The sequence below is a fragment of the Pholis gunnellus genome (genome assembly GCF_910591455.1).
Source record: "Pholis gunnellus genome assembly, chromosome: 18".
NCBI classification, from domain to species: Eukaryota; Metazoa; Chordata; class Actinopteri; order Perciformes; family Pholidae; genus Pholis; species Pholis gunnellus.
The window spans coordinates 19546787-19574388 of NC_136545.1; the positions used below are offsets into that span (position 1 = coordinate 19546787).

The following is a 27602-nucleotide window of genomic DNA, read 5'->3' on the forward strand; positions in this document are numbered from 1 at the left end:
ATGTAGTCTTTGCTGCAGGCGGACCAGGAGAACGGGTTGGTGTTGGCTGTTATGTGGGCGGCCATCAGCTTGGCCGTCTCGTGGCCTTTGGTGCCGCAGGAATTCCCGATCCCATCGTGGTTCATCCCGAAGCTAGAAACACACAGAATAAAGTTGAGCGGGGCAGCGATGATCATCAGCTCACCGCTGGTCTAAAAGTGCCCTTTTCGTGCTACTGACGGGATGAGAGCGGACTGTCCGGAGGACGTCTCCCCTCAGTGGCCCCTGGCTGTAAAAGATGGAGCTCTGTGGCTGTGAAACAGCTGTGTGGAGGTGGAGGGGAGCCAGAGGTCAAGGGTCAAACCCTGTCTGGAGCTCGGCAGGAACAAAAAAAGGTTCTAATCACCACTCTTGATGCCTGCCTGTCAATCAGCGGCTGCAGGTCTGTGCAGGCCGGGAGGGAGGGAGGGAGGGAGGGAGGGAGAGTCCCCCCCCCCCCGACTGGAGCTTCAGATCAATCGCTGCAGCAGAGAACACGGAGAGATCCAAAAACCCAAACAGCTCCCGACCTTTGTGGTCTGTTATGAAAGCGGCTTGAGAATTTATTTTGCACTGAGAGCTGAGAATAAATCATTTTAACAATTCTTTTTTTTTTTTCAAACCTTATCTGTCTGGATATCATTTGAGGGAAAAAAAAAAAAAAAAATCTCACGTTACAGCAGGATGTCAAAGCTTACTTTTTCCTCACAGACCGGGAGCACAAATCAGGTCTAATGTATATAACAACCCCGACCACATCGCACAGCCTCAAACCTGTTTTTCTAAGGCTGGCGTTTATGACATTTTACCCTACTCTGGAAATAAATCAGCCCGCTTGAAACCCCGCTGCACTGTGTGTTTTTTTTATACATCCTCTAGGAGCAGAGACTATTTTTACAACTGCCCCACAACAGAAGCAGACACGAGACATAATAAAGGAAATCGCCATCTTGCTGAACTCTCTCTCGAGAGGGATACGTAGACTAATACATCATCATTATTTTGCTTTATATTCAGGAAGAAAGCGCCAGAGGTATGTGGACACACTGACATTTGCGTGAGGAAATGTGTGGAGATACAGTTCAAGACGTCTGCACGAGGGGGAAAAAGAAGGCGACGAGCAGGTCTGGTGAACTCAAGCAGCAGTGTTTGTTCAAGAGCAATTATTAAAGAGCACGCGGTTGTTGCATATCAAATTCATTCTTTTGCTTCAGATCATCTTAAATCCTTTTTATCACAAACACGAGAAACTTCTTCCAGGAGAGACTCCAAAAATATCACGTCTCCCTCATCTCGATGACGGACGGCCTTTCAACAACTATCGATATCTGACGTGGTGAAACCAGGAGAACTCATGCAGGTTCACCAGAACCTCCTTCAGCTCAGACTCCAGCAGAGACCTGGTCCACCGTGGACAGACCCAGATCCTCCAGCAGAGACCTGGTCCCCCGTGGACAGACCCAAATCCGGCTTCACCTGCAGCCTTGGACCTGCAGCCGGAGCTCCGGAGGGAGGAGGAGAGCTCAGCTCCCGGCAGCAGCAGCAGCGTCTCCTCCTCCTCCTCCTGCTCCTGCTCCTCCTCCTCCTCCTCCTCCTCTAGGAGCAGAGCTTCTCCTCTAACACTGACACCACGCTGCTGGAGACTGCTGAAGGTTCCTTGTAGTAACTTTAACTTGCATGTTTGAACTTCCACTCATTGTGACTTTAAATCTCAGTCTGAAGTCGTCCACTTGCAGGCATGATGACATCACAACTAGTTTGGAGGCCAATTTTGGTTCAAATGTTGTTTTTTGGGAAAAACTATGTCAGACAAATTATCATTCAAAGCAGAGTGTTTGTATGTGTTTTAAACATGTCTGGAGGGGAGAATCTGAGAGTGAATCTTTCCGTCTTGCACGACTCCCATTGAGTTTGTCCCACCGCTGCTATTTCACATTAAGGGTTAAAAACTCACTTGTGGCCAATCTCGTGTGCGATGGTGAAAGCAGAACCGAGGCCGATGTCTTCATTGATGCTGCAACTCCTCTCTGGCTCGCACATTCCAGCCACCGAGGCCAAGCCTAGACACACACACACACACACACACACACACACACACACACACACACACGCACCAGACAAACATACAAACACAGGGTCAAGACCAAGCATTCTTAGGAGTCATGGTCATAAAACTGAGATTCCACCCATATGATCTCCTGTTCACCGGGGGGGGGGGGGGGTTTAGCTCAGCGGCCAGACTGGAAAATGTCTAGACCAGAGTTAGATTTATACATTTCAATTCATGTAACAAGGGATCGCCTGAAACGCGAGCCAAGGAAGGGAACACAAGAACCCCTTCACCAACACCGCACCCCACCAGAGAAACCTGTCAGAAGATATAGATGTTTTCCTCGTTTGAAAACTAGAGTCGAGGGAGAGGAGAGAGAGAGAGAGAAAAGGGGTGAGGGTGCTCAGAGTTGAAACCTCTCCATAATCCAGGTGTCGCAGGTCCTTTTCTCCTGAAGCCTGACGGGTCAGATAAGGAGACAGGAGGCAATTCTTCACAGATTACATCTACAGGTGACTGGAGAGAGGATCATATGACAGCGGGGGGGGGGGGGCATTCACGTGTGTGAAGTAAAGAGCTTTTTCATTTTGTTGTTTTTAATGTTTTCAGGTTGAACCGTGTCCCTGATACTCTGGATGATCACCAGAGCGTTCTAGTAAAGTTTGCATCCAAATTCGATCCAAATTTAGAGAAATTCTGCAAAAACGAAATCACGGTTTAATGCACGTTTCTATTCGCTGCTGTTATGGGATGTATTATGCATCGTCAGCGATACGAGCATATTCACAGCAGTGTGAGCCGACAAAACTCTGTAGCACTTTAGTTTTGCTCTTTTGCATTTTGTTTTCATCGACACACCAACTTCTCCACCTCGATTTCTCACCTTTTTCTTTTAAAATGATTTATGCGCAAATAAAAAAATGGGCATAAAAACAGGTGGATGGAAACACATTTACTGTCAGCCGTTTTCAATCAAAGCTCCTCTCTACTGAGAAAGAGGCAGACGTCTCTTATTTGATGCAAACAAAAACCCCCAAAATGTATTGTTTTGCGTGCAAGGACGCAGCTTTCCAACACGCAGTCAAAGAGCGATATCGATAAACGTGAAACACCTTCATTCACACTCGAGTGAGTCGATGGTGTTTTGGTTGTTCAGCACTGATTCAGATACGGTTTGTTAATTAAACAGTCTGCACAGACTCCCTGCCTCCCTGCTTAAAGTGGCATGGCTTTTGTATTCTCCTTCACTAAGAGGCTAAACAAGAATAGACTCGCAAATCAGGAGGCCACTGAAACCATTACTGCAGGGGAAGAGGCTGCCTGAAGGTGAAGAAAGAAGTAGGAGAGGGAGGGAAAGGAAAGAGGGTGGCTACTCTGCGATTAGTTTAAGAATGTGTGTGTGTGTGAGAGAGAGAGTAAAGTGTGTGTGTGTGTGGGGGTCGAGGGTGAGCGCAAACACACACACACACACACCCTGCATTGCAAGTTGTTTTCTCAACACCGGGGTGGACTGTGCATTATCTCCAGCCCCGTGATTACTCAGCGACCCTAAAGGCCAGCGATCTGACCCGGGCAGCGTGATCCCCGCGAGGAAGAGGGAGTGAGGAGGGGAGGGGGGGAGGAGAAGGGGTTGGGGGTTGAGACAACGAGGAAGCCAAGCAGATGCCAGTGCAATTAAAGCGACCGGGGAATGTGACGAATGCGGTCAATCTGTCAAACCACCCCTGAAGTCACAATATTACCTCCAAGATATACTGTGGTGCCTGCGGGGCCTTTGCCGAGATAAGATGGGGAGAGAAGGGCTGGATGGGTAGGGAGGCTTGAGGTGGGACGAGGGGTTGAAGAGGAGAGAGAGAGAGAGAGTGGAGGAGGAGGAGGAGGAGGAGTGGGGGGTCTCTGCCACTGCTTGCTGTCCTTTTTCCCACAACCAGCATATCACCCACTCTATCTCGCTCCTGCATGCTCTAACACTCCCTATAATTGTCCTTTTCCCGTTCCATTTTCCTTTCAACTCCTCCTCTTCTTCTCCATCTCCTCCCCCCCTGTCACTACTCTCCTCTTTATCCCCTCAAGTCTCCTCTAACGCATACCTTTTTCCTTTCTCCCTCAACCCCCCCAGTGGGAGTGTAAACACCTCGGACAAACCGAGGCAGTAGAGGGCTTTTATAAACTGGACGGCCGTGTGAGGAGGTTGACCACGGCCCGTCCAGGTTCGTGGCCTCGACGCGACAGAGGGGAGTCGCCGAGGAGCTATAATAACAACACAAGTGAAAACATCCTTCTCATTATGTCTCACAGGAGCCGTCTGGTGTTCTTCTAAAAAGGAGGACTGTGAAGGTTGCTAAATAAGGTTTGTCTGAGGACACGGTGAAGGGAACCAACGTGAAAATGGAAACCTCTCCAGGGGAGAGACGGAGAAGAATGAACTCCTAATCCAGAGAATCACAGAGTCAACACCAGCTACGATTACAAATTTGGCAAGAAAACACACGTTAGAATGCATTAATCTGCTTTAGTCCACTCACCTAAGGTACCGCAGGGTTTGTTCTTGTAGGTGCAGATGTCATACCTAAGGACGGGCAAAAAAAAAAGAGAAAACTAATAATTAAATTAACTATTTTTTTTTTTTTTTAAACATGTACAGTATTTTCTTCCACTGGCTGTTTGCCATTCCATTCTTTCCATGTTTAATCACACAGTCTGGCCAGATTCTAATCTCAACCTTTAGCATAACAACAGCACATAATGAAGTCGTGAACACCTGGTTCACTCCTCCATCTGCGGCGTTTATTAGCCTGTAGGAAGCACAGAGCGCAGTGAGTGAGAGTTAAGTGAAAGGTCTCACTCGTGCTGCGTCCCGACTGTTAACCCCCGTAACTCACATACAGGTAATCCAATAGAGTGTGTGTGTGTGGGGGGGGGAGAGGGGGTACCACACTCTGAGCCACATCATACATTTCTAATGAATGATCCAATCATTCCTAAAGCTTTTAATCTATTAAAACCAAGGGCACAGCTAATTTAATTTCATTCTTCTTCCCCCCTCTCTGCCTCCATCGCTCTCCCCATTAACTCCTCTTCCTCTCCCCGTTTCTCCCCCCTCTTGTCTCCCTCCATCCCCGATGGAAGCAGCTCCAAAACCGTGACCTCGTTTAAGGACGTCTATTTGTTTCGATGTATTTCCCTAATTTCCCTATTACTGTCTTTTTTTCCAAACGTTTCCAAACAAGGAGGCGTCCGACGCCGAGAGCGACAAAGAAGCAGCAGAGATGAAAACAGTGAACTTTAAACGTCCTGCTGGACGTTGATTGGCGATGACGATGAGGAAGTATTTGCAGTAGAATATACTGATACTAACTGCTTCCAGTGAGCCTGGTTATAACAACAGACCAACGTCTCAGTTCTTATGATAATATCATTATGTGTCCAAGAGTAATTATTTGTCATTTCAGTGTTGAGATAAGTGAGGACCTCGGACACATAATTAAAATATATTTAACTCAATCTTTTTACATTTTTAGACACTGAAAAGTAAAAGTTACACTTCAGTAAAGTGTGGTATATATATATATATATATATATATATATATATATATATAAATGAACAACTATTAAGCAAAGAAAATAATCATAGCATATTTTTATGTCTTGGGTCTAAGGCTGCAACTAATGATTATTTTCTTTATCAATGAATCTAAAGATTATTTCCTTTAATAATCGTTAAGATGTCAGAAAATGGAGGAAAATGCGTCACCTAATCGTCTAAATGTGTAACCGACCGACACTCTGAAACCCAAAGATATTCAGTTTCCACTCTGACATTAGAGAAGCTGCAGCTTTCGCACGATTTATGGACTAATCGTTTCAATTTCGATCACTGATCCAAAGACAAAAACACTCCAAAAGTATAAATTAAATTAAGTGTCCTCTGGGTGAAATTCCTGCATCGACCACCTTAAAATCATACGGAACTTTTTTTTCTGTGCATTCCACCATTGCTAGGAATGTCTGACTGCTCCTCCAGACGTGGTGGTTAATGAGGGCTTCCTGGTGTCTACCATCAGCTATTTATACTATCTCCAATGTTAGCATCTCTGCCTCCTCCCCACAGCTTTTTATCTCATCATCTCTCGCCTACTTTTGCCTTGTTTTTACCCGCTCTGCTTTACTGACTCCATATTCACCAATATGTCATCATACGTGGTTTACTGAGGTATATTAAGGGCTTGGACCTTCCAGCAGTGTTGATGTGGGCCATTAACCCTGCTGCCCCTCCCCTCTTAGCTTTTTAATTCTGGCAATTGCGTTTACACTGCAAAAATCATAAAATAGGTGTTCATTTGTGAATATTGTCTTGCGGAACAAAACACGTAAGTATCATGAATGTTTGTTTGACAGTTTATTTTCTGCGATATTCCAAAATCCAGAGAAAAAAACCCGTTGGCATTTAGTTCGGGGGAACCAGTGCGATGCTAACTTCCGGGTTGGCCAACAACAATATGTCGTCCCTGCAGCGCCAATACTTTCCTTGTGGGTGGCAGAGTTTGACATGTTTAAAATGCAGCGCCCCCTTGTGGTGTATCTGTGAGTCAACAAGATACAAGCCGGTTGCGTGAGTTGTTTGGTATCTAAAAACAATGAGAACAGACGATCACATCTGTCATCGATACAAAAACCCCCATGACCCGTTGCATCTAGACTCTACTAAGCAGCGTTTCGGTGCCGGTGCTTAGTGAAGCTAAAACCACCAATAAAAAGAGGAGCCAAAGGAGCTGGAGTACATCAACTGACAGACAACAAGCAAGAGCACACTAATGATAGAAAGGCTGTTTTGTACATAGCCCAGGGAGTCAAAACGCTGGGCTTTAGCCCATGTCAATCACAGAACGCCATCCTCTCTCTAGTGGGGGGGATATATATACTTTAGTTGCTAGGTAATGTTGCCAAAACAGTTCTGGCAACAATGAAGCCTATTCCAGGTAATGACAGAGTTTGCTGTTTTATAGCAACACCCTCGACATAAATTGCAATGTGACAGGTACAGTACTTCTGGAACAAAAAACCAGCACACTTAGGTTTCAGAACTGAAGTCTATTCCCATCAGCTTTCACACTTACAGGTAAAGCTTGTGCACATGAACTGGACATTTGGAGGTTTCAGCACTGACGCTGCTGGTCACCTCTGTTAGCGAACCCACACACACACACACACACACACACACACACACAGCTACAGTCTGAAGCTGAACCGGGACTTCACAGCTTTTTACAAGCACAGAAAATAACCTGCAACCTATTTGCTCAAAATGAGAAGATAAGTGCTACTTACAGCGAATGTAACAACTGGAACTCTTACTCATTGAAGTACATGAATCCATGCTGAATCATTATTCTGCCATGTGAGCAAAAATGTAGTCCGAACGTGTGCAGAGGATGTGAGCCGACACTTACCGGGTGATTAGGACAGCGTTGTCATGGTGGGCCATCCCGTTTTCAGGAATGCTGTTGCCGTCACTGTGGTGAGATAGGATGGACTTCTGCCACTTACAAAAACTGTCCAGAGACTTGTCAGCATGGTGGTTAATCTCCAGGTTAGGCTGCAAAAGACAACACAACACACATGCAGAACAGTGTAACTTGATACTGTATTACAAAACAACAACATATGATATAGCAAAAAAAAATATTTGTTTCAGTACATTACAGTATTGCATCGTATCATCTCATAACATAAGGCAACATAGCATATCGGGACGTGACGTATCGTGTCGTATTGTGTCGAATCGTGTCGTATCGTGACGTATCGTGTCGTATGGTGTCGTATCGTGACGTATCGTGTCGAATCGTGTCGTATGGTGTCGTATGGTGTCGTATAGTGACGTGTCGTATCGGGTCGTTACGTGTCGTATGGTGTCGTATCGTATGGTGTCGTATCGTATCGTGGCGTATCGCGTCGTATCGTGATGTGTCGTATGGTGTCGTATCGGGTCGTTACGTGTTGTATGGTGTCGTATCGCATGGTGTCGTATCGTATCGTGGCGTGTCGTGTCGTATCGCATCGTGTCGTATCGCATCGTGTCGTATCGCATCGTGTCGTATCGCATCGTGTCGTATCGCATCGTGTCGTATCGCATCGTGTCGTATGGTGTCGTATGGTGTCGTGTGGTATCGTGTCGTATGGTGTCGTAGCGTGTCGTATGGTGTCGTATCGTGTCGTATGGTGTCGTATCGCATCACGTCGTGTCGTGTTCAATCGTGTCGTATGGTGTCGTAACGTGTCGTATGGTGTCGTATTGTGTTGTATCGTATGGTGTCGTATGGTGTTGTATGGTGTCGTATCGTGTCGTAACGTGTCTTATCGTGTTGTAACGTGTCGTATAATTTTGTATCTTGCTGCATCGTGTAGAATCATGTTGTATCGTGTTGTATCTAGTCATTTTTTAATGCTTTTTATCGTATTGAATGATTTATTTCCCCAAAAACGTTTGCGCACATCTCTGGTAAACACAAGATGTAAAGTGGTGCCTTTGAGTAATTCTCTGTGGAGAAACTCAGGTCTACAGATCTGTCGATAAAATCAACTAAAAGTCAAGTTGACTGAGTGTTAGTCGACTCAGAATGTCTTTGGTCAAGGACATCCCTAGAGTTATATGAATCAAAGAAGTAGTAAAACAAGGACGGGATTATTAGAAAAAGCAGGAGACATGGAAAGAAGACGAGCAGGAGAAAAAGGAACTGAGGAAGTTCTAGTAGAGTCTGCAAAATGCATCTAAAGTAAATCCATAAATGTAACGGGTTCAACTATAGGAAACCGTTGCATCGCCAGCCGATGCTGCAGCTGATTGATTACAACAAAAAACTGAACATCTCAACTGCCCCTCAGCGACTCACTTTCACCATAAAATGTTTGTTATGCAACGGTATGTTCCGATAAACTGGTACTTCCCTCCTTATGGATCAAAGCCCGGCTCCATTATACATGAAAACTTGTTTGATGCTACATGAAGAGCCTCTACGACCCCTTTAGAAAAAAAAAACAGCTGCTCGGAAGAACTCTGTTTCTCTCATCACACGAACATACACATGTACAGTGCATGTAAGAATCCTCAATCGAGGCTCCCTGAGGGAAGATGCCGGAGCACATCTTTCATCTGAAGTGGTGGCCATATGGTGAATAGTCTCTCTCTTCCCTTCAACCGCATAAAATACCGCAGCTCACTCACGCCAAGCGGATCACTTATACACTCGCTACAGGTGAAGGTACAGACATTATTCAAAAAAAAGAAAGGGCTCACGGTAATAACAACTGTGATAATACTACACGGGTGATTTAGTGAAATGAATGAGGAAAACAGGTTGCGGTAGAAAGAGGGTCTTTCTTACCTGATCTTCAGTCAGAACTATCAACCGGGTCACAATAATGTTCACAACATTTCCTAGACTGGCATCACGGTAAAGTTTGGCAACCTGACCTCCAGAAAAGAAGAAAAGACACAAAGTCAGACAAATTGTGTCCAAACGTCACCAACATCTCATCAAATCAACCATTAAGCACTGAACCACTTTACTGCACACGGTGGTACTCAGATCCTTTACTTCAGTAAAAGTACTAATACAACACTGTGAAAGTACTCCACTACAAGTAAAGTTCCTTCATTCAAAAGTATCAGCAAAATCCTTTATATCCTGTTGTTTAGTTTAATCTACATCAATGCATCATATTCTATAAGATCATCATATGTTTGTAGCATCTCGTGAGAACCACGTATCTCTAAAAAGAACAAACAGCCTGTTTTCAGCTTTGTGGCGATGCATTTTGCAGCTGATCCAAGAGGCTTTTTAGAGAGTTTATTTATCTGAAGAAGTAGTAAACATTCCTTCAGTTTATCACAAACATTCAACATCAACACATAAAGGAACACTTCATCCTTCAGTTTATCACAAACATTCAACATCAACACATAAAGGAACACTTCATCCTTCAGTTTATCACAAACATTCAACACCAACACATAAAGGAAACACTTCATCCTTTAGTTTGTCACAAACATTCAACATCAACACATAAAGAAACACTTCATCCTTCAGTTTATCACTAACATTCAACATCAACACATAAAGGAACACTTCATCCTTCAGTTTATCACAAACATTCAACATCAACACATAAAGGAAACACTTCATCCTTCAGTTTATCACTAACATTCAACACCAACACATAAAGGAACACTTCATCCTTCAGTTTATCACAAACATTCAACACCAACACATAAAGGAACACTTCATCCTTCAGTTTATCATTAACACTCAACATCAACACATCTGGAGACACGTCAAAACTGTCATCTGAAAAGTACCTAAAGCTGTCAGACAAAGGTAGTGGAGTAAAGACGTACGTTCAATGTTGTGGTAGACATCAAAATGACCAAGAAGTAGGATCAAACTTACAATATTCATCACGGACAAGATGTAGTGCTCGATGTCTTTGCGTCCGTGATAACCGACCATCATTTTATCAGCCACCACGAGCGTCTCCACGAAGCGCTCGGAGCTGATGGAGCGCCTCTGTCTGTGGGTGCCGTTCGACTGCTCGCCGTCGTTTTGGGGCGCGGTGGGCGAGCGGACAGGTGAAGGTGTGCTAAACTGGCAAGGTGCGCTGCTTTTGATGAGGTCTGTGGACGACAGGGAGACGAAGACAGGTCATGCAGCCAATTACAAACCTCCAAATTATGAAGCGTCATCTGTTTGAGGGAGAGCTGGTTTGTGTATGGTAAGATGCACCGAGGGGAATCTGCCCCTTTGAACCTTTGCAGCTAAAGTATTTTGCTTTATGACCCAGATGCTCTGGGAAAAAGCTATAAGACGGTACATGTTGGGGCATGCGAGCTTCCTGGTGATGACAGCCTTTGCTGTTTCTTATAGGAGCTTGGCCCAAATACCTAAATATCCACCTGGTTCTTTTTTTTTCTTCAAATCCGTCATATCTCAGCAGACGCAGCTCTTCGGTTGGAGTTGTTTGAATCTGAACATGATTCTATAAATAGGAATTTCTGCTTCTATAAAAGTTGAAGTCAAGAGCTCTCTATGCACCGAGGGGCCTTTTTTATGAAAGCTTTCTGTTACGGGTTGAAAGGTGTCCAGGCCAGGAGCAACTATAGCACACAAGAGGCCCGGTCATGTCGCACCAGAACCTGGGCCTACAACCAAACCAGCACTTCCTCTTAACCTGCTGTGTAAAGTTATTCCTTTACGTCAGTCCTACCCACACAGAGTCCAACCCAGACGGAGGTTTAACCAACCTGAAATGCCACAGCTGAGCTCCTGGCTATGCTCTTGTGGTGAGGGAATGGCAGACATTTTATAAATAACATGTTGCTGTGCTTCTTCCAGGTTCCATTCACTGGAGGCGGTGGAGGATATGTTCTTTAATGGCTCTATCAAATACTGTTCCTCCTCTGTTGTTATGACACCATGCTTGTTAGGGGGGAGAAAAAAAAATCACACAGGTTACAAACACAAGCAAACAGTGTTGCATAAATTATACCGAATATTCAGGAAAATGTCACCTACATTTATCATACTTTTTATTCTATTATTTTTTCTTTTTTCTTTACACAAGGCAGCTCAGTTTACTTTTAACTGTGTTGCTCAGACAGAACGGGAATTTAAATTTTAGAAGCGACGCGATTGCGTACCAAGTCAACAGAGAGCTGTGTTCAGACCGTGGACTGTAATAAGAAGTGGACGTAGTCATCGGGACGTCAACCGTTGGTTTGCGTACTGATGTTATGAAGCCTCGGGTTTGACAATTTCGCCTTTTTGTTTTTTAAACCGAAGTTACCATATTTGGACTGATGATGAGTGACGTATGGACGCCGTATAGGTCTCTGCTAGTGGCAGCAGTGACCTGTCAATCACCGTGTAGCCCCGCCCTAAAGCATCCCCTGCTTTATGGTCTGTTTGACTCTAAATGGACCATCATGTACTAAATGAACATCATGCTGTATTGAAGAAGACTTGAAACTAGAGATTGAGACCATAAACTCACGTAGAAAACGGGGCATGTGGTGTTTTATCAGACACAGAAAGTCTGACGAACGACGCCATTGAGTTGCATTATGGGAAATGTAGGACTTTTGAATACAAGGGGCTGAAAGTCAGGATACCTCAGTCTTTACTTCTTTATTTTGTCTCTCGCAAACCTCCCAACTTGTGGACGAATGATACTTAAAAGCTGTGCAGTACCCCTTTAAATCTCTCATGTCGTGTGATCTTCTCCCGCTGACGGGGTCACGTTTTCTAATCGAGTTCGTAGAAAACTAAAACTTGTCTCTGCAAAAACCCACAACACAAACAAGAAACCACACATCACACCAGCGCGGCACAGAAACCCACTCGATGAGTGTGTGACGTCAGAGATCTCAAACCCGTCCAGACAGCTGATCACATTAAAAAGCACAGACACACTTTTGTCCATTTTTGGTGCCGTTAGAAACGCTAATTCAATGTATGATACTCTGTGTGGGTCTTGCCAACACATTTGGCTACACGTTTTCCACTCATGATTACATTTGCCAATAAGAAGCAGGGCCTATTTCTCTTTTTATTTTCCTTCTTTAGAGTTATTCTGAAGCATAACAGCTATTAAAACGTCTTCCAATGACTTGATTAGTAGAGAGAAGCTAAACAGTCACACAGTCTGTGGATAGAAGGCCGAGGACTAAAAGCTCAGACTGGATAATTTGATGCCTTGTTGGTGCTGCTCAGGAAGTAATATCTATGATTATTTAACAAATCTCAACCGCTGAGGCTCTTAACATGTGAGGATAAAGCGTGATATTCAAACGCTCTTCACTAACATGCTCTTCCTCCGCGAGCATCACCTCGCCGCTCACTGCCTGCAGAGACTCAGCGTGTCGAGTGGGAGGACGCCAAGATTCTGCTGAGCAAACTACAACGGTCTAATCCTCTGGCGCTGCGTCTGAAAGATTGGCTACCATGAGAGCAGCACAAGCTCGCTTTATACATTAGGTCTCTGGCAATAGTATCGGGGCTTTGTTTGAGGTCGGCGGCGTGAACGTTTTGTGGCTCAAAGTTTAAAGTTAAGAGAGAAAATAAAGTGTTGTTTTAGCTCACCAGGCCTTTGCAGTTGCTGAGCGCCACTCTGGTCGTGCTGTGCTGATTTTGCAAGAATCCAACATAGTGACAGTTATCGACCATGTTGTGCCGCCACTCCAGGCCTTCCCGTCCCCAATACTCCACTGTGAAATGTTTCGACACCAGGTGGGGGTTGAGTGTCAGGTTTAGGTGAAAGTGCTTCCCGTAGGCCGACAGCCTGTAGAACAGCCGGGTGTGCGGCTGGGGGTCCGGGTCCAAAGCGGGCAGCTGCCCCATGGCGGGGTCCGCCGCGCCGCGTCTCCGCCGGCCCGGCCGGTGGTGCTTCACAGTGTAGCTCAGGAACTCTCCGCTCTCGTCCACCCGCACCGGGACAGTCACCTGGTAGTGCTGCAGGTAGGACAGGAACTCCTCTTTTTACAGGAGAAGAAGAAGAAGAAGAAGAAGAGGAGAGAGAAGAGTGTGATGATGAGCATGCAATACATAAAAAAAGATCTACCCGTCGTCCCGTGCCACGTCATACCTTGAGAGTTGTGTGAAAGTCTTTGAAATTCAGAAGCAGCCATCACCACCAGGCTCAGTGTCCAAGTCAGCGTCTTCCACAAAATTTCCATAGTTCGGCGGAGAGGTGTGACATGGGGTGGAGGGTAGAGGGCGCTACAAACGGGTTAGGAGCACACGATGGGTCCGGTGCCACACCATAACAAGTCCATGGTTCGTGTCCTTCACTTGAATGCTCTCGTGGTGCTCGCGGGCTCATCCAGGGGTCCTCAGATTCCTCCCGATGGCGAGCGCCTCCGCGTCTCACTGGCCTCTGGGTTCATGTCAGCAGCTCGCAGAAAACACCGTAATCCATCAGACACACACAGTCGCTCTCAGGTGTGACTCCAAAACGGGAAGCTCTATATTGGAAGCTTGTCTGGACCGATCCACCTGCATTCCTGTGAAGGAAATCAATCAGAGAGTCAAGTGATCCGTCATTTACTGGGATCAGCGCTTCATCAGATCGTTGATTGTCCCACAGCTGAAACAATCAGTCAATTAATTCATCTGCAACCATTCTTATAAACGGATTGATCATTTTAGTCGTTTTCTTTCAGCAGAAAATTCTCAACATTTGCTTCCCAGCTTCACGAATGTGCCGATACGCTGCTTGTTGCCGGTTTATCTCATTTTAAATGGAATATATTTTGACTTTGGATTAAAGCTTCTTTTATCTGACCAACAGTCACAAAAACACAAAGATATTCACTTCAAAATGAAATAAACCAGCAACAAGCAGCATATCTTCACACTTATGAAGCTGGAGCCAGAAAGTTGGACTGAAACGATTAATCGATTGATTTTCTCTCAGTGACGAATCCTGGCAGACTTAATTAACTGAACATACAAAGTTAAACATCTAATAATGAACGTTTGTAGTTTGTTCTTGTTGGTTTCTTGGCTCTCGCTCAAACACATCGTTTAACTTCAAGTTACCAGGAACAACTCTGATTTTAGACACATTTTTCGCCACGTGCACTTATTAATTCAACATGCATCTGACAGTTTAACGACCGGCGAGTCTAACACAGCGGGATTGAACCGTAATAACCACAAAGTCCACCGGTGATATCATTGTCGTGCACGTTGTGAGTTTTCTTTTTTTACTCACTGACGCGCGTGCAAACGAGACGACTTATAAACAAACGTCAGCGCGGTCCAGGTGAGAGGAACGAACGACGTCCAATGAAAGCTGGCTCCAAACACAAGGATGACAAGCTTTGTGCGCGTGTGTGTGTGTGCGTGCGTGTGTGTGCATGTGTGTGCATGTGTGTGTGCGCGCTTTCTTCTGGCTGCAGCCCTCCACACAGACAGCGCTACTTACTTGGCCACTCTGACCCAGACAGTTGGCAGCCGGCCCGCGTGCATTATTACACCGGTACCTCAAACACACAACCCCTCAAGGAGAGTCTGAACAAAAATCTAAATAAACCACCTGACATGCTGCAGAAAAAAAAAAGTTACCAACAAAAGAAAAAGCGTCAAAAGGTTTCGGTAGTTATTTGGAGCTGCAGATGTGGAGCTGCAGCGCTGCTACACGTGGATCCAGTGCGTAAATGTTCCCTAAAAGTGCAACTTTTCCACGCAAACTCCCCCATATGTATATAAAAAACTCCTCGTGCAAAAAGCGCCTCTTTGTAAACAGTCTGATCCTCTGGGAGGATGTAAAATGCTCACACGGGAATCTGCTCCGACACAAACGGAGCCGACAGATATCGTGCCGCTTTCACCGGACGCGGAGTGTTAACAAGATAGTTACCACGCTCATCTTCATCGTCAGCTCCGGGTCCAACTGTGGGGGGAGAGAGAGGGGGAGAGAGAGAGAGAGAGAGAGAGGGAGGGAGAGAGAGAGAGAGAGAGGGGGGGAGAGAGAAAGAGAGAGAGAGTGAGAGAGAGTGAGACAAAAAAGGCTTCTGCAGCTCTGAAGTTCCGCTGCTGCTCTCCTCCTTTCATCTCCTTTTGGACTCTGCCATCCTGACTGTCTCCCCCCCACCCCCCCTTTTCTCACACAGACACTGTCACACACACACACACACGCACGCGCGCACACACACGCAAACAGAAGTGTTTGGGTTTCCCTCCAGCAGAAGGAGGTCTCTGCCCTCAGTCGTCTTTATAATCTTTGCGTTCCTCTCGGCGGCTCAGGAGCGGCTTAAAAAAAAAGTGAGTTGAGGTTGCAGCGGGTGTCCGAGGAGACCGACACACAGCAACTACTGCTTTCAGGGAGGGAGGGGGGGGGGGGGGGAGACAAAGCGAGAGAGAGAGAGAGAGAGAGAGAGAGAGAGAGCATGCAAACAACCAGCAGAAGTTGTCTCGGAGCTGCTCCTCCTCACTACATTGCAGAGACCGGGTTTGTGTCTCAGGACAAGCTGCAGATTGGCAGCTTTCTTTTTTTCTTTTTCAGGAGGGGGGGGGGGGGGCGGGTGGAGGGTGTGTGTGTGTGTGTGTGGGGGGGGGGGGGGGGGGGGGGGGGGGGTGACGTCAGTGCAGATGTGCCTCTCTGCCATCAGCTGTGCTGGAATAACACACAGCGCAGCACTAATAAAGGAAAGTGGAGGTGGTTCGACCTTCACGTCATCTACCTGAGTTGAAAGCAGCACCACCACTTTGTATAAACAGTTTATTTTAAGGTGAACCGATGTATTTATGGGGCAGAATGTTTATCAAAGTCCTGCGTTTACATTTTCTGCTACTTTATACTTTATACTGAGGGAAAATATTGTACTTTTTTACTCCACTACATTTATTTTACAGCTCCAGATTAATATTTTACATTAAAAAGACATCAGCGGACGAACTATTCAGATCTTTTACTTCAGTAAAAGTATCATTACATGTGAAAATAAGAAGTAAATAATACGGAAAAGTCTGGTACTGAAAAGTGTTATAAGCTAAATGTACTTAAAGGTATTAAAAGTAGCATTTTACTGTTTTAGTTGTTTATAAAGTAGTTCAAAGTAGCTCCACCTGGAGCAGCTAGTGTTAATGTCATACATATGAATAATCATTCAAAAAGGAGTACTTTTACTCTTGATACAAATACATTCAGATTATAGTAGTTTGTACGTTTACTTCAAAAAGTATCAGTTTGAATGCAAGTCCTTTATTTGTAGTATTTTGCTGTATTTATACTTTCTCTTAAGTAAAGGATCGGAGTACTTCTTCCACCAGTGAACAATAAATACTTAAGTTATGAAAAGTAAAAGTACCTCGTAAGTGTAGGAAGTATACTTTAATGTTGCAGTTGGTCGATAAAGAGCTCATCTGAACAACTTTTAGGTTCATATTTTTGAAAAGTAAACAGTATAAATGGAAGTATGCACAGAAGTATAACTCCACTCGCTGCAGGTATCACTCCTACAGAAGATGTGATTTCATGCAGCAGAAGGAACAAAAGAACATATTGTGACATTTGTTTGAAGAAGGTTTTAACTTTAACTCTGTGACACAAATCAAAGACATTTAGTTCCAGGTTCTTTAGAGTACATTCACGTATTTGGGTTTAAAGCCGTCTGACTCGTTGGATCTGCTGTGTCCGGGGTCTGCTGTGGAAGGCAGCCCCGTGTACTTTGGTGTAATTTAGCCTCTCGTCTATCTTTAGCCTGTAGGAAATTGAAAATCATGCCTATTCCTGAGTTTCAGTTGCAGCTGCTCATTATGTAGGAGCCTCTATCATTACAGTCAGGTTGTCATTACCAGCTCTCCTGCACAGCCTCAGTAGCTGTCGGCTGGTTTGTGGGAAGCAGCGCCGCCGTGTGTCTGAAAGCGGCATCGCAGGGATTAAAAACCATCAATATTAATAAGTGTATTTAAATGATTTCTACAAGAAATACAGCCTCTTATAATCACCCAAATGTGTTTAACCTCTTAGAGGAGTGCACTTTGTTCTTTAAGGGCGATTTCACTTCAGATTAGTCGTAATACTGTTTTGAATTGGGACAAGGTGCGTCAGGCATATAATTTACACCTTTATTACACCTTTATAACCCCGAGATAAGTGCAATATAAAGGTGTGTGACTGCCCACCTTTGTTTGCTAGTAGAGGGAGTGTGAGGAACACCACTATGTAAAAATACTAATAAGTATTATTAGCAAAAGTTACTTAAGAGCGTAAAAGGAAAAGTACTCATTCTGGAGGAGAAGTTGGGGTTATATTGTTATAGATTATACCATCTAATAATAATGTGTAAGCAGCATTTTAATGTTGATGATTTAAGCTATTTTATATAAATTAGGTGCTTTAATTTGCTGTATAACAAAGATTCCTATCATTATTGGTGAAGTAACCATAAATGAGTAAAAAGTACGATATTTACCTCTGAAATGTGGAGGAGTACAACTACAAATTGGCATAATATTTGAATACACAAGTACTTAAAAAGTGTACTTAAGTTCAGGACTTGAGTAAATGTATTTAGTTACTTTCCACCACTGCCTTTGTTCATGTGGATGAAGTGGATTTACTCAGAAATAAATGAGCAGAAAAGAGCAAAAGAAAAGTTGAAAAACGTCTTTGTTGTTGCAGATTTCTGCGATACAGGCGACAAAATATTGTTAAATGTGTATTTCTAATAGTATTTCATTCTACACAGTTTAGCATATATTTAAAGGTCTCTGGGTGAAAAGCTGCACTATGAGAGAAATACAACTCTTTGACGCTCTGAATGTGTTGATAATTGTTATCAGACCTTTGATCCGGCCGCTGTTCATAAATAATAAAACCCTTACAGGGTTTTTAATTAATCTGATCATAAATTTGACGCACAAATCATTTGAAACACACCATTAATATCACGTAAGACGCTATTGGTATAAATATAATTGGAGGTTGGAGTTTAATAAACTACTTTTATTTCTAATTGAAATGATCCATTTGCCTCTACAATGATGAAGTGAAACCTGATGTGTGTTCTCTGTTGAGGTTTATTGTAGTGTTGCGGTGAGGGTGTGTTTACAGTGACCTCTCTGCTGGGAATGTCTCCGCACAATAAAAACGGTGATAAAGCCTGTCACCACATCGGTCTCCTATAAAGACTCCAACGCTGCCTCCGCTCTCCATCTGTCCTCCAAGAGCCTCAACCGTCCGGTAAGATTCACCTCCCAGTGAACTCCTTCGCTGCCTGTCGTTTGCATGTTGAAGAGGTGTAACGTGTTGTCATCTCTGCAGGGGAACACACAGAAGTAATGAGAGAAAACTGTTTTTAACCTGCAGATCCCCAATCATGGCTGTGACCAACCAACCGGGCCGCTACGCGCCCTCTGAGTTCCAGACCGGCATGTGTGACTTCTGTGACGACTGTGGAACTTGTGAGCGCTTCCTTCCTGACTCCATCAAAAATATGCACACGCAGTGAAGACGTTTGACGTGTTAATGTATTGTTTTGAATACAGGCTGCTACGGTCTGTTCTGCTACGCGTGTCTCGGCTGCTCCATCGCCAGCGCCATGGACGAGTGCTGCCTGTGTGGCATGGGCATGACGATCCGCAGCGTCTACAGGACCAAATACAACATCAACGTGAGTCTGACCGTCCGTTTAGACAGATTATCACATTTTATTTTTTATAAGCCACTGGTGTTAGTATTTATTTTTTTACTCTTATATTGTTGTCTAGTTATCTATTTTAGTTTATTTTAATTAAATGTATCTTACTCGTATTGCTATTATATGTTGCACCAGTGTAAGTAGTACTTTTTATACAATATATGATTTATTTATTCTATATTCTATATTATGTATTATTTGTTTATTATCTATATTTATATTTTTACTCTATTGTGTTTGTCTTATTCTTCTGTTGTAATCTTTGATCAGTCTCGGGGACAATAACTTCCTTTAGGATAAATGATCTTATCGTAACACGTTGTACTATTATAGTACTACAGTTAGTTGTGGTTGTAATACTTGTACAGGTATACTAGAGGGAATAGGAATCGTGTTTTTGTCCTTCTGAATAAAGCTGTAAAAGTTGCTTCTGCTTGTGATCCCGCGTCACATGCTGTGGTGGAGGAAGTACTCCTTCACTGATGTAAAAGTACTATTATGACAATGTTCAAAAGCAAAATTCATTCAAAATCAGCATAATGTATCAGAAGTATAAATACTCAGATACATGGACTCTGCAGATGGAGCAAGTTTGAACTACTTTATATACTGAAAGGTACTTTAGGGTCAAGCTCCTCCAAAGGGTCCCCAGATACATCTGAGGGGTCCTGAGATGATTAACGGGAGAGCAAATAAAGCGTCTAATACACAAACATTTCTCTAATCTTTGCTTTTGTGTGTAATATTGGATCATTCCACAGATTTCCTTGTCATTTATTAAATGAAGGTAAATCCCTCTTTTTCTGGGAAACGTCACAGGGAGCCACACCTGCTCTTTTATTATTATTTTATAAGCCACAAAAGGTCGTAAAGGTTTAATCTTTAACAATGCTGTTAAAGATTAAACCAGAGTAATAAAATTATCACAACATTGTACTTCCGAGTCTTTTAGAGACGGTTACATTTGGAACGTTTTTAGAGGCCTGAAGAAGAACAGTGACACGGTATTAAAGGGCCAGTGTGGCATTTAGGGGGCATTTAAGTATGATATTAATAAGTACGTTTCCTTAAGTGTATAACCAGCTTAAAAATAGTAACAGTTGTGTTTTCGTTACCTTAGAATGAGCCGTTTATGTCTACAAACGGAGCCGGCCGCCATGTTTCTACGGTAGCCCAGAACAGACAAACCAAACATTCGTGTTTTCACGCCCGGCACAGAGAAGTTTCAGCTGGTTGCAATCTGCAATCTCACCACTAGATGTCGCCCAATCCCACACACTGGAACTTTAAACTGCGGAGTAAAGGAAAGGCAGAATGTTTAGCTCCATGGATTGGATGGATTTGCATGTTGATGTTAGCATTTAGCTCGAACCGTCGTTGTGTAAAAGTGAGGCCTCACAGAGTTCCTCTTGTTCCCTAAACCAGTAAACATCTTGCGACCAATTAGATTCATCGCACGTCTCTTTTTGGGGGCCCTGACCTCCAAGGTTGAGAACCACAGCTGTAAAATAAAAAAAATAGACAGAAAAAAAAAGAAAGAATTTATGAAGCTTCATCTAGTTTTATAAATGTCCCAAACTTAAACTATGTACTGTGAAGCTCATATATTGAGAGACTCGTACAGACTTTGATGCTCTCGAACTGGTTCAACTTCCTCCTGAAGAGAAACATCTGAAAACAACTTTAATTAGCAAAGATTTAAACACTTCTTTGGAGTAATGCATGTAAACTTCTATACATCAGCTTCTATGTATATATTTGAGCAGTTTTTTTCTTACTGCTAAGAATTGAAAATTTCATGAATTATCTAATCTTTTTATACTTTTTTTTTTTTAATATGACTGTTGATATCTAATAGAGGTTTCTTCACGAGCCGTTTCGGCTTCTAAACTCTTTCTACGAACGTGTATAACATGTGCTAATAAATACACAAATATGCGCACGAGATGCCTCACATCCAATAGAAGTTCATGCTCATACTTGTGCTTCCAGGGGTCACTGTGCAATGACTTCATGATGGCCTGGTGCTGTCCGGTCTGCTCCACCTGCCAGCTGAAGAGAGACATCGACCGCAGGAAGGAGCAAAACATTTTCTGATTGGGTAAGAAAATACCTCATATATACACATATATATATATATGTATACATATATATATATATATATGTATATATACAGCGTCATATGTTAACGGAGCTGCTGACATTATTTTCTTTTAAATCCCGTGTCTACTTTATTCCTTCTAGATGCCGTCGAGATGCTGTTCTCATTGAAGCCTTTGTTCATTCGGCCCATTCTCTCTCTAATAAACATGTTTATAAAATGTTGTTCTGTGTGATTTTTTTTTCCGTTAACGGTGCCATAAATTGGCTGTCCACTCTAATCCTTTTGAGGTAAATGACATTCAGTTAAACATTAGTCTGATGGGACACTCCCTGAGTGGAGAACAGCGTGATGATTTACTGCTTCGGTTATATGATCAAGTTTATCTGAACAACAGCTGACAGGATGAGGGTTAAATGAGTTTAAAGGTTCATGAAATAAAAAATAAACTTAACTTGAATCAGTGGAGGTTGTCCCTTGTTTTTTACTTCACACCAGCATCTAGTAGATTAAACCTGGTGTTAGTTTTTCTTTTTACTTCAACATCTATCCGACGGATTGGCACAACATTGGGCCAGATATTCATCCATCTTTAGCCCAAATTAATATTTGTCCAACACTTTGATTTATGAAAAACTAACTGAAACTAACAACATTCCCATCAGCCTCAGCGGTTAGTGTTTGGTGCTAATTAAAAAATGTTGCATGCTAACAACCATTCTAGCAGCATGTTAGCACGTTAGCTCAACGCACCACTGTGCCTAAATAAAGTCTTTTCTCATCTTCAGCCCAAAAATAGTTTGAGTTGACATCTAGCTTGAAGAAAGCTGGAATTATTGATATTTGATTATAATTTAAATAAAATCTATTTTAGTTTACAAACAATGAATTTAGCAACTAACAAATCCTCTTAAAGTTGACACGGGGGGGGGGACGCGGTTCTGAGTTGGGAGAAATAAACTACGTTTGACTTCGTAATGAAGAAACAGATTTTTCTCACAGCAGATATTTGGTGCATCTCAGAACATGAACTATGGCTGCATTCCATTTAGTTGTGCCACTTTCATGACTCATGTTCTTTCTTTATTTTCTTAAATTGAATAGGTCCTGCTCTGTTATTTTATTATATTGTATATATTGTGCATTTTCCATACTTAAGTATATATCTAATCTAACGATAACCTATACAGCTCGCTGCCACACTTAATAGAAATGGAGCCATAAATAATTAATCAGTTACAACTTTGCTTTTCCAGTTAAGACACAAAGGACGATGTGTTTGAAGTTCACCTCATGTCTTCTAACTGATCTAGTTTAGTATATTTCTATTTGAGCTTCTCAAACCACCAGAACGAGTTCAGATGAACATCACATGACTTAAGCATGATGAATAAATAATATACCAGAAATATAAAAAAAAGGAATGTAGGCATTATTATTGATAGCATGTGACAGATTGATATTTCTTCTTTATTTATTTACATTTGTAATAATTTTTATCTACTTTTTCCCTTCCATTTATTTATTTTCATTAATTTGATTATTTCCCCAAACTTATTTTTTCTATGTCACATTTAACACAGTTGAAGTCAATGATTTTGCAGCTTCTGAATGTTGATTAAAATGGTAAAACATTTGAATGACTTTCTCCTAAAGTAGAAAATGAACTAAAATGACTCGACGGAGACGCTGAACGATTTCTCTCTGCTTTTGAATTTAATTCAGAATTTCATACGAGTGGACCGAGAATGTTTGCACATGACGGAGACCCACTTGACAGATATTGCTGCGTCATCATGTTACGTTTAAAATCAGGAGACCGTGTTGGAACGCAAAAGCTAAACTCTCCCTTCTTCTCGACCTAATAACACGTCAACTATCTGAATAATCACATCCAAACTTTCAACATGCCAAGTAAATAATGTGAGGTCACCGAAACGTTACACAGATCTGACATGTTGAGAAGCACTGAACTCGTTTCCCTGTGGACAAAAGGAAATAAAGACTTTTATGAAAATCCAAACAAGTGACGGGGATACCAGAGGCCATAACGGGGACTCAAGCGGTGACGTTTCTGAACAGGAAGACAACACTTTGAGACGGGAGGGATCAGTGGAGGGGGTTTTGTTGGGGGGGGGGCGGGTTTACTGGGTCATCTGGGTTTCCATAGCCTGAGCGGCCCACTCCGGAGCGGCCGAACGGATCTTTTCTAGGAGGTTGTTGACCTGGAAACACAGAGACTGGATCTGTTTGTCCCAGGTAGGGAGGGCTTCACGGGCTGCCGGGGGTAAAAGAAGAAATAAAAAGGGATCAAATACTTTGGATTTCATGACGTTTTAACAACAAATGTACACGTTTAAAAGCAGGGAAGGAGCTTCAGTCCTGTGTGAAGAGGCTGCACCTCACTGGACACAGACAACTGGTATTAATATTAATGTAATTCTCCAATGATCTTTCAAGGTGCGGCCTATTGTCTGTATCCAGCGGATAGACAACACGTTCAGGTTTAAGGTCTTATATTTGCTTTCCTCTTTGTTACCTTCTTACCATCTTAGCTCCTCAGTAGCACCTACTAGTATCTATGTTGATTCATTAAAGAAAGCTGATTGTATTTTTAAAAAGACCAAATCATTCACTCTGAGGCCTTTTTTTAAAGGCGGTGATTTGAAGTTGTATTTGAATACAATCAAAGCTTTAAATGTTAAAAGATATTCGGTACAGCCGTACAATATTATGTTTACGTTCCTGTTGAACTTAATTAAAACTCTCACTTCCAATAACAGAATACTGGACTTTGGTGCACAAACAAACGGGGAAGTTCCCTCTCAGAAGTGTGAGAACACGGCGGCGGCGGACTCACTCTCAAAGTGTACGATGCTGTCGATCTGGTCGATGAAGCCGTTCATGCGTCCTTCGGTGATCATCTGAGACGCTATTTTCTCGGCCTGAAGACGAACAAAGCGAGCAAAACATCTCAGGACAAGTTATGGAAAATAAACAGCTACACAAATTATATTTGTCAAGTAAAAAGGATATTTAACAAAAGACTAAAAACAAGAGTAACGCAAAAGATATGCATCGTAGTGACGTCCCACCTTTGCTGGGGGGATTTCTAAAAGTGCTCCTAGTTCTTCAAACGTGATGTTGTTGTAGAGTTTGCTAGCGGACAGGAGGTTGTGTTCGATCACAGCTCTGTCGAGGATACTGGAGCCTGTAAGAAAAACCTCACAAGCTGAGGGGTCACATTGAAACATGCGTTGATATCATTCAGCATGATTTACAGTCAACCACGATATCATTGTCTCTGATGTCCATAAAGCTAAGCAGACATCAAAGGAAAACACATCTTAATAACTTGCCTGATAATAAACACATTTGAAGTTTTCTTCAGTATCAAAGTAATGCAGTGATAGTTGTGTGTACAGCGACGAGAACATTGCAAACAGAGACGGCTAATAACTCATTCTGCATGCTTTTAATGTTGCCAATTCGACAAAATGAAATAAATATAGACTTAAAAGAGAAAAGCCGTACCAACAGCACATGTAATTAATTACTACAGCACATCTGATGAGCTCTTGCTCTTCTATCTTTGAGTTTTTCTGTTGGTTTCCAGAATAGCCTGTATGTTGGTGTTTCCATCTCAGATTAGCAAAAACAGCACAACTGTTTCCAGCCCTCTGCTCAGCCCCAGACTGCACCCTACAGGCGGACACGTGTTCTCACAGGTGCACGGTGGGTTTTTAATGAAAAACAGGTGCTGTTGTTTTGAAGGGCTTGACATTAGTGTCTGCTGCCAACACAACTCACAAGATGAACCATCTGACGTGGACTTAAGTCAGTAAAATAAGTGTCACAATACTTCATCCTCAGCATTTAAATAATAAAACACGACAAACATTTAGCTTCTAAAAGCTCAATCTGTGCACCTAGCTGCAACATTCACTGACAGTATATATGCTTCTACGACGAGCTAAACAGCATAAAACATCCACCATCATGTGGTTAAATACAGTGAAGTACTGTAGTTTTTCTAGACACAGCACACTGGATGGCACTAAAAAGTAATGCATATAAATATAACAGCTATCAGTTGAAAGAACAGATGTTGTAAAGCTAAACATCTCCTCTCACCATCCGCTGTGGTGGCTTTCTGGTGAGGCATCAGCATGGCAGCAAACTCCTGCAGCTGGTTTCCTCTGATGATTCGGTCCAGGTACATCTTCTCCAGAATGCCGTAGGCGGCCAGCTGCTGACAGCGCTCATCCTTAAAGAGAGTGGCCAACATACGGGACCGCTGCTGGCCTAAAAGAAAGAAGAACATTTAATATATCTGGTACCAGACACAAAGTTCGTAATTTAGATAGTCTGTGAAACATGTTAACCTAAGCACATTAGTCTTGGTGGTACCTGCAGAAGCCAGTATGGTGCAGTTTAGGGCATGTTTTAGAGCCTCCAGACGTTCGGTCTCATGGACAATCGACTTATAAGACAGCTCGTTGTATCTTTGTGCAGCTTCAATGAACTTCCTCCTGAAGTCGAGGACTCTGGCATAGCACACCTAAGAAGTAAAACGGCATGAAACACTGATCCAAGCAACTACAGTCACGGTTTACTGCAAAGTCCCTACAAGGTTTAATTTAAGCACTAAGTGACAGTAATGCAGACACAACCGGTGTACCTTATAGTGGATCTGCAGCTGTTCATTAGAGGACTCATTCTGAAGCAACGAGGCTCTGTTGATGTAAGCCTCCGCCTGCACTGGATCATCATCCTCTAAGTAGAGACGGGCGATTTTCAGGTACGTATCCAACTTATAGTCAACATTGTATTGCCTAAGGGAGGAAATAAAAAAGGTATTTAAAGACCTGGACATCTCACAAACATTAAAGTTATCACAATAAATCTGCTAGAAGCTGACTTACTTCTGTCCCGTTTCCAGAGGAATACCAACTAAAACCTGGGCAGCATTCCTCCAGTCGCCCTCCTTTTCATAAATGGTTGCTAAGTGCTGTCTGATTGAGGCTACCTGAGGACGTGTAAGAACATCATTTAATTATGCATTTCAATAAGAATACGGATGTTTAATTTATGAAATTCCCGGTAGAGTTACAAGAGAGCGTAAGTGCATTTACCTGTTCCTCGAAGGAGATGACTCTGGGCTGAATCTTCTCCAAGGTGAAGTGGTACACTGCCTTAGCTGTGGCGTCGGGCAGGTTGGGCAGATGTGTGCAGAAATCCGTGAGCAGCTGTCTCGAGATGACAAGACTGACATTTTCATTGACCACTGTAAAAGAAAAGAAAAAGATAGAAATAATGAGGTAAGATATCCTGTTAGCAGTACTGCTAAGCTTGTAGAGAAATGGTGTTGACGTAAAAGAAAACTGGCTCTGCATACTTGCTTCAACAAAGGCCTTCAAGGACTCCAGCTGCTCTGCATCTGTAAACTGAATGGCCTTCTCCAAAATTTGTCGATATCTAGAAAAGATTTTTACAGGTTAGAAACTACAACACTGTTTGTTTAGAGGTCAATGCAACTGATAAATAGATATTTAACAGACAGATTGTAAAAATGTGATATATAAACACACAGTCTAAATAATATATGCTTAAAAGTACATTATTTAGTGCTCATAATTTGGTCTGTTATTAACATAAAATAAAAAGGGACATTTAAAGAACAAACGATTCTGTGAAGCAGAAGTTTGGAGCATTTGTACATTTCCTCTCAAATTTAAGCCTGTGCAGCTTTTAAAGCTTATACTCTTTTAAAGCTAAGCTGTGCCCAGCACTAGCTAACTGTGTAGCTAGTAAACAGTAGCTGCTGGATGCTAATATGATTACATATACAAGTAACGTCAGTGTTACACTCGCCGCTTTTATGTCGCTTGAACGTGGTGTTATAAGTTAAATGAGAATCTGTAAAATAAAGTGCTTTGACAGAGAGCTACAAACATTTAAAGTGTACCTAGCTAGCTGAATGTATAGCTAATGTAGCTGGGTAGCTAACGTTAGCTTAGCTTGCTCCTTTGCTAGCTAACTAACAGTTACTGCGGCGCTGAGTTTCTAAAGCATATGGCGACTATTACCAAGTAATATGTTTATGTTATAATTGGCGATACTTACTTGGCTGCAAGATCTTTATGAGATCCGGTTGAATTCATCAGCTGTGCAAGCTCCTGCCTCACATCGGTCGCCATTGTCGCCTGTGGAAGTGTCAACGACAGCCGCTT

The 27602-nt window shown here is 42.8% G+C and overlaps 3 protein-coding genes across 5 annotated transcripts in view; 1 reads left to right on the top strand and 2 right to left on the bottom strand.

The window, feature by feature from the left end:
* adamts6 (ADAM metallopeptidase with thrombospondin type 1 motif, 6) overlaps window positions 1–15589 on the bottom strand; it is a 51716-nt gene extending 36127 nt beyond the window's left edge. Inside the window, exons 1-10 of one of the 2 annotated variants that reach the window (XM_079179481.1) lie at window positions 15485–15589; window positions 13706–14123; window positions 13204–13595; window positions 11367–11541; window positions 10516–10739; window positions 9451–9534; window positions 7519–7664; window positions 4594–4637; window positions 1973–2078; window positions 1–132 (exon numbers count right to left, since the gene is read on the bottom strand). The exon at window positions 1–132 is cut by the window's left edge and continues 15 nt beyond it. In XM_079179481.1, coding sequence (XP_079035607.1) covers window positions 1–132; window positions 1973–2078; window positions 4594–4637; window positions 7519–7664; window positions 9451–9534; window positions 10516–10739; window positions 11367–11541; window positions 13204–13595; window positions 13706–13796 — 1394 coding nt within the window. In that variant the 5' untranslated portion in view covers window positions 13797–14123; window positions 15485–15589. Of the gene's footprint in view, window positions 133–1972; window positions 2079–4593; window positions 4638–7518; window positions 7665–9450; window positions 9540–10515; window positions 10740–11366; window positions 11542–13203; window positions 13596–13705; window positions 14124–15484 lie in introns of those variants that run through there. The other variant, XM_079179482.1, reaches the window with a different exon arrangement.
* A 3156-nt stretch (window positions 15590–18745) lies between these two features.
* On the top strand, window positions 18746–21589 carry plac8.2 (placenta associated 8, tandem duplicate 2). Its single transcript, XM_079179525.1, has 5 exons — window positions 18746–18811; window positions 18938–19032; window positions 19117–19241; window positions 21261–21369; window positions 21513–21589. Exons 2-4 carry the CDS (start codon window positions 18948–18950, stop codon window positions 21363–21365), a joined length of 315 nt encoding a protein of 104 aa, XP_079035651.1. The 5' UTR covers window positions 18746–18811; window positions 18938–18947; the 3' UTR covers window positions 21366–21369; window positions 21513–21589.
* A 1258-nt stretch (window positions 21590–22847) lies between these two features.
* On the bottom strand, window positions 22848–27580 carry cops4 (COP9 constitutive photomorphogenic homolog subunit 4 (Arabidopsis)). 2 transcript variants are annotated; one of them, XM_079178937.1, is made up of 10 exons: window positions 27496–27580; window positions 26768–26847; window positions 26505–26656; window positions 26295–26398; window positions 26051–26204; window positions 25780–25930; window positions 25504–25674; window positions 24465–24601; window positions 24230–24314; window positions 22848–23647 (listed from the first exon to the last, which is right to left on the bottom strand). In XM_079178937.1, the coding sequence occupies exons 1-10, from the start codon at window positions 27567–27569 to the stop codon at window positions 23514–23516; spliced, it is 1242 nt and encodes a 413-aa protein (XP_079035063.1). In that variant the 5' UTR covers window positions 27570–27580; the 3' UTR covers window positions 22848–23513. The 2 variants fall into 2 exon arrangements, with proteins under 2 accessions (XP_079035063.1, XP_079035064.1); XM_079178938.1 differs by having other exon boundaries at window positions 22851–23647; window positions 24465–24580.
* Between the last annotated feature and the right edge of the window lie 22 nt (window positions 27581–27602).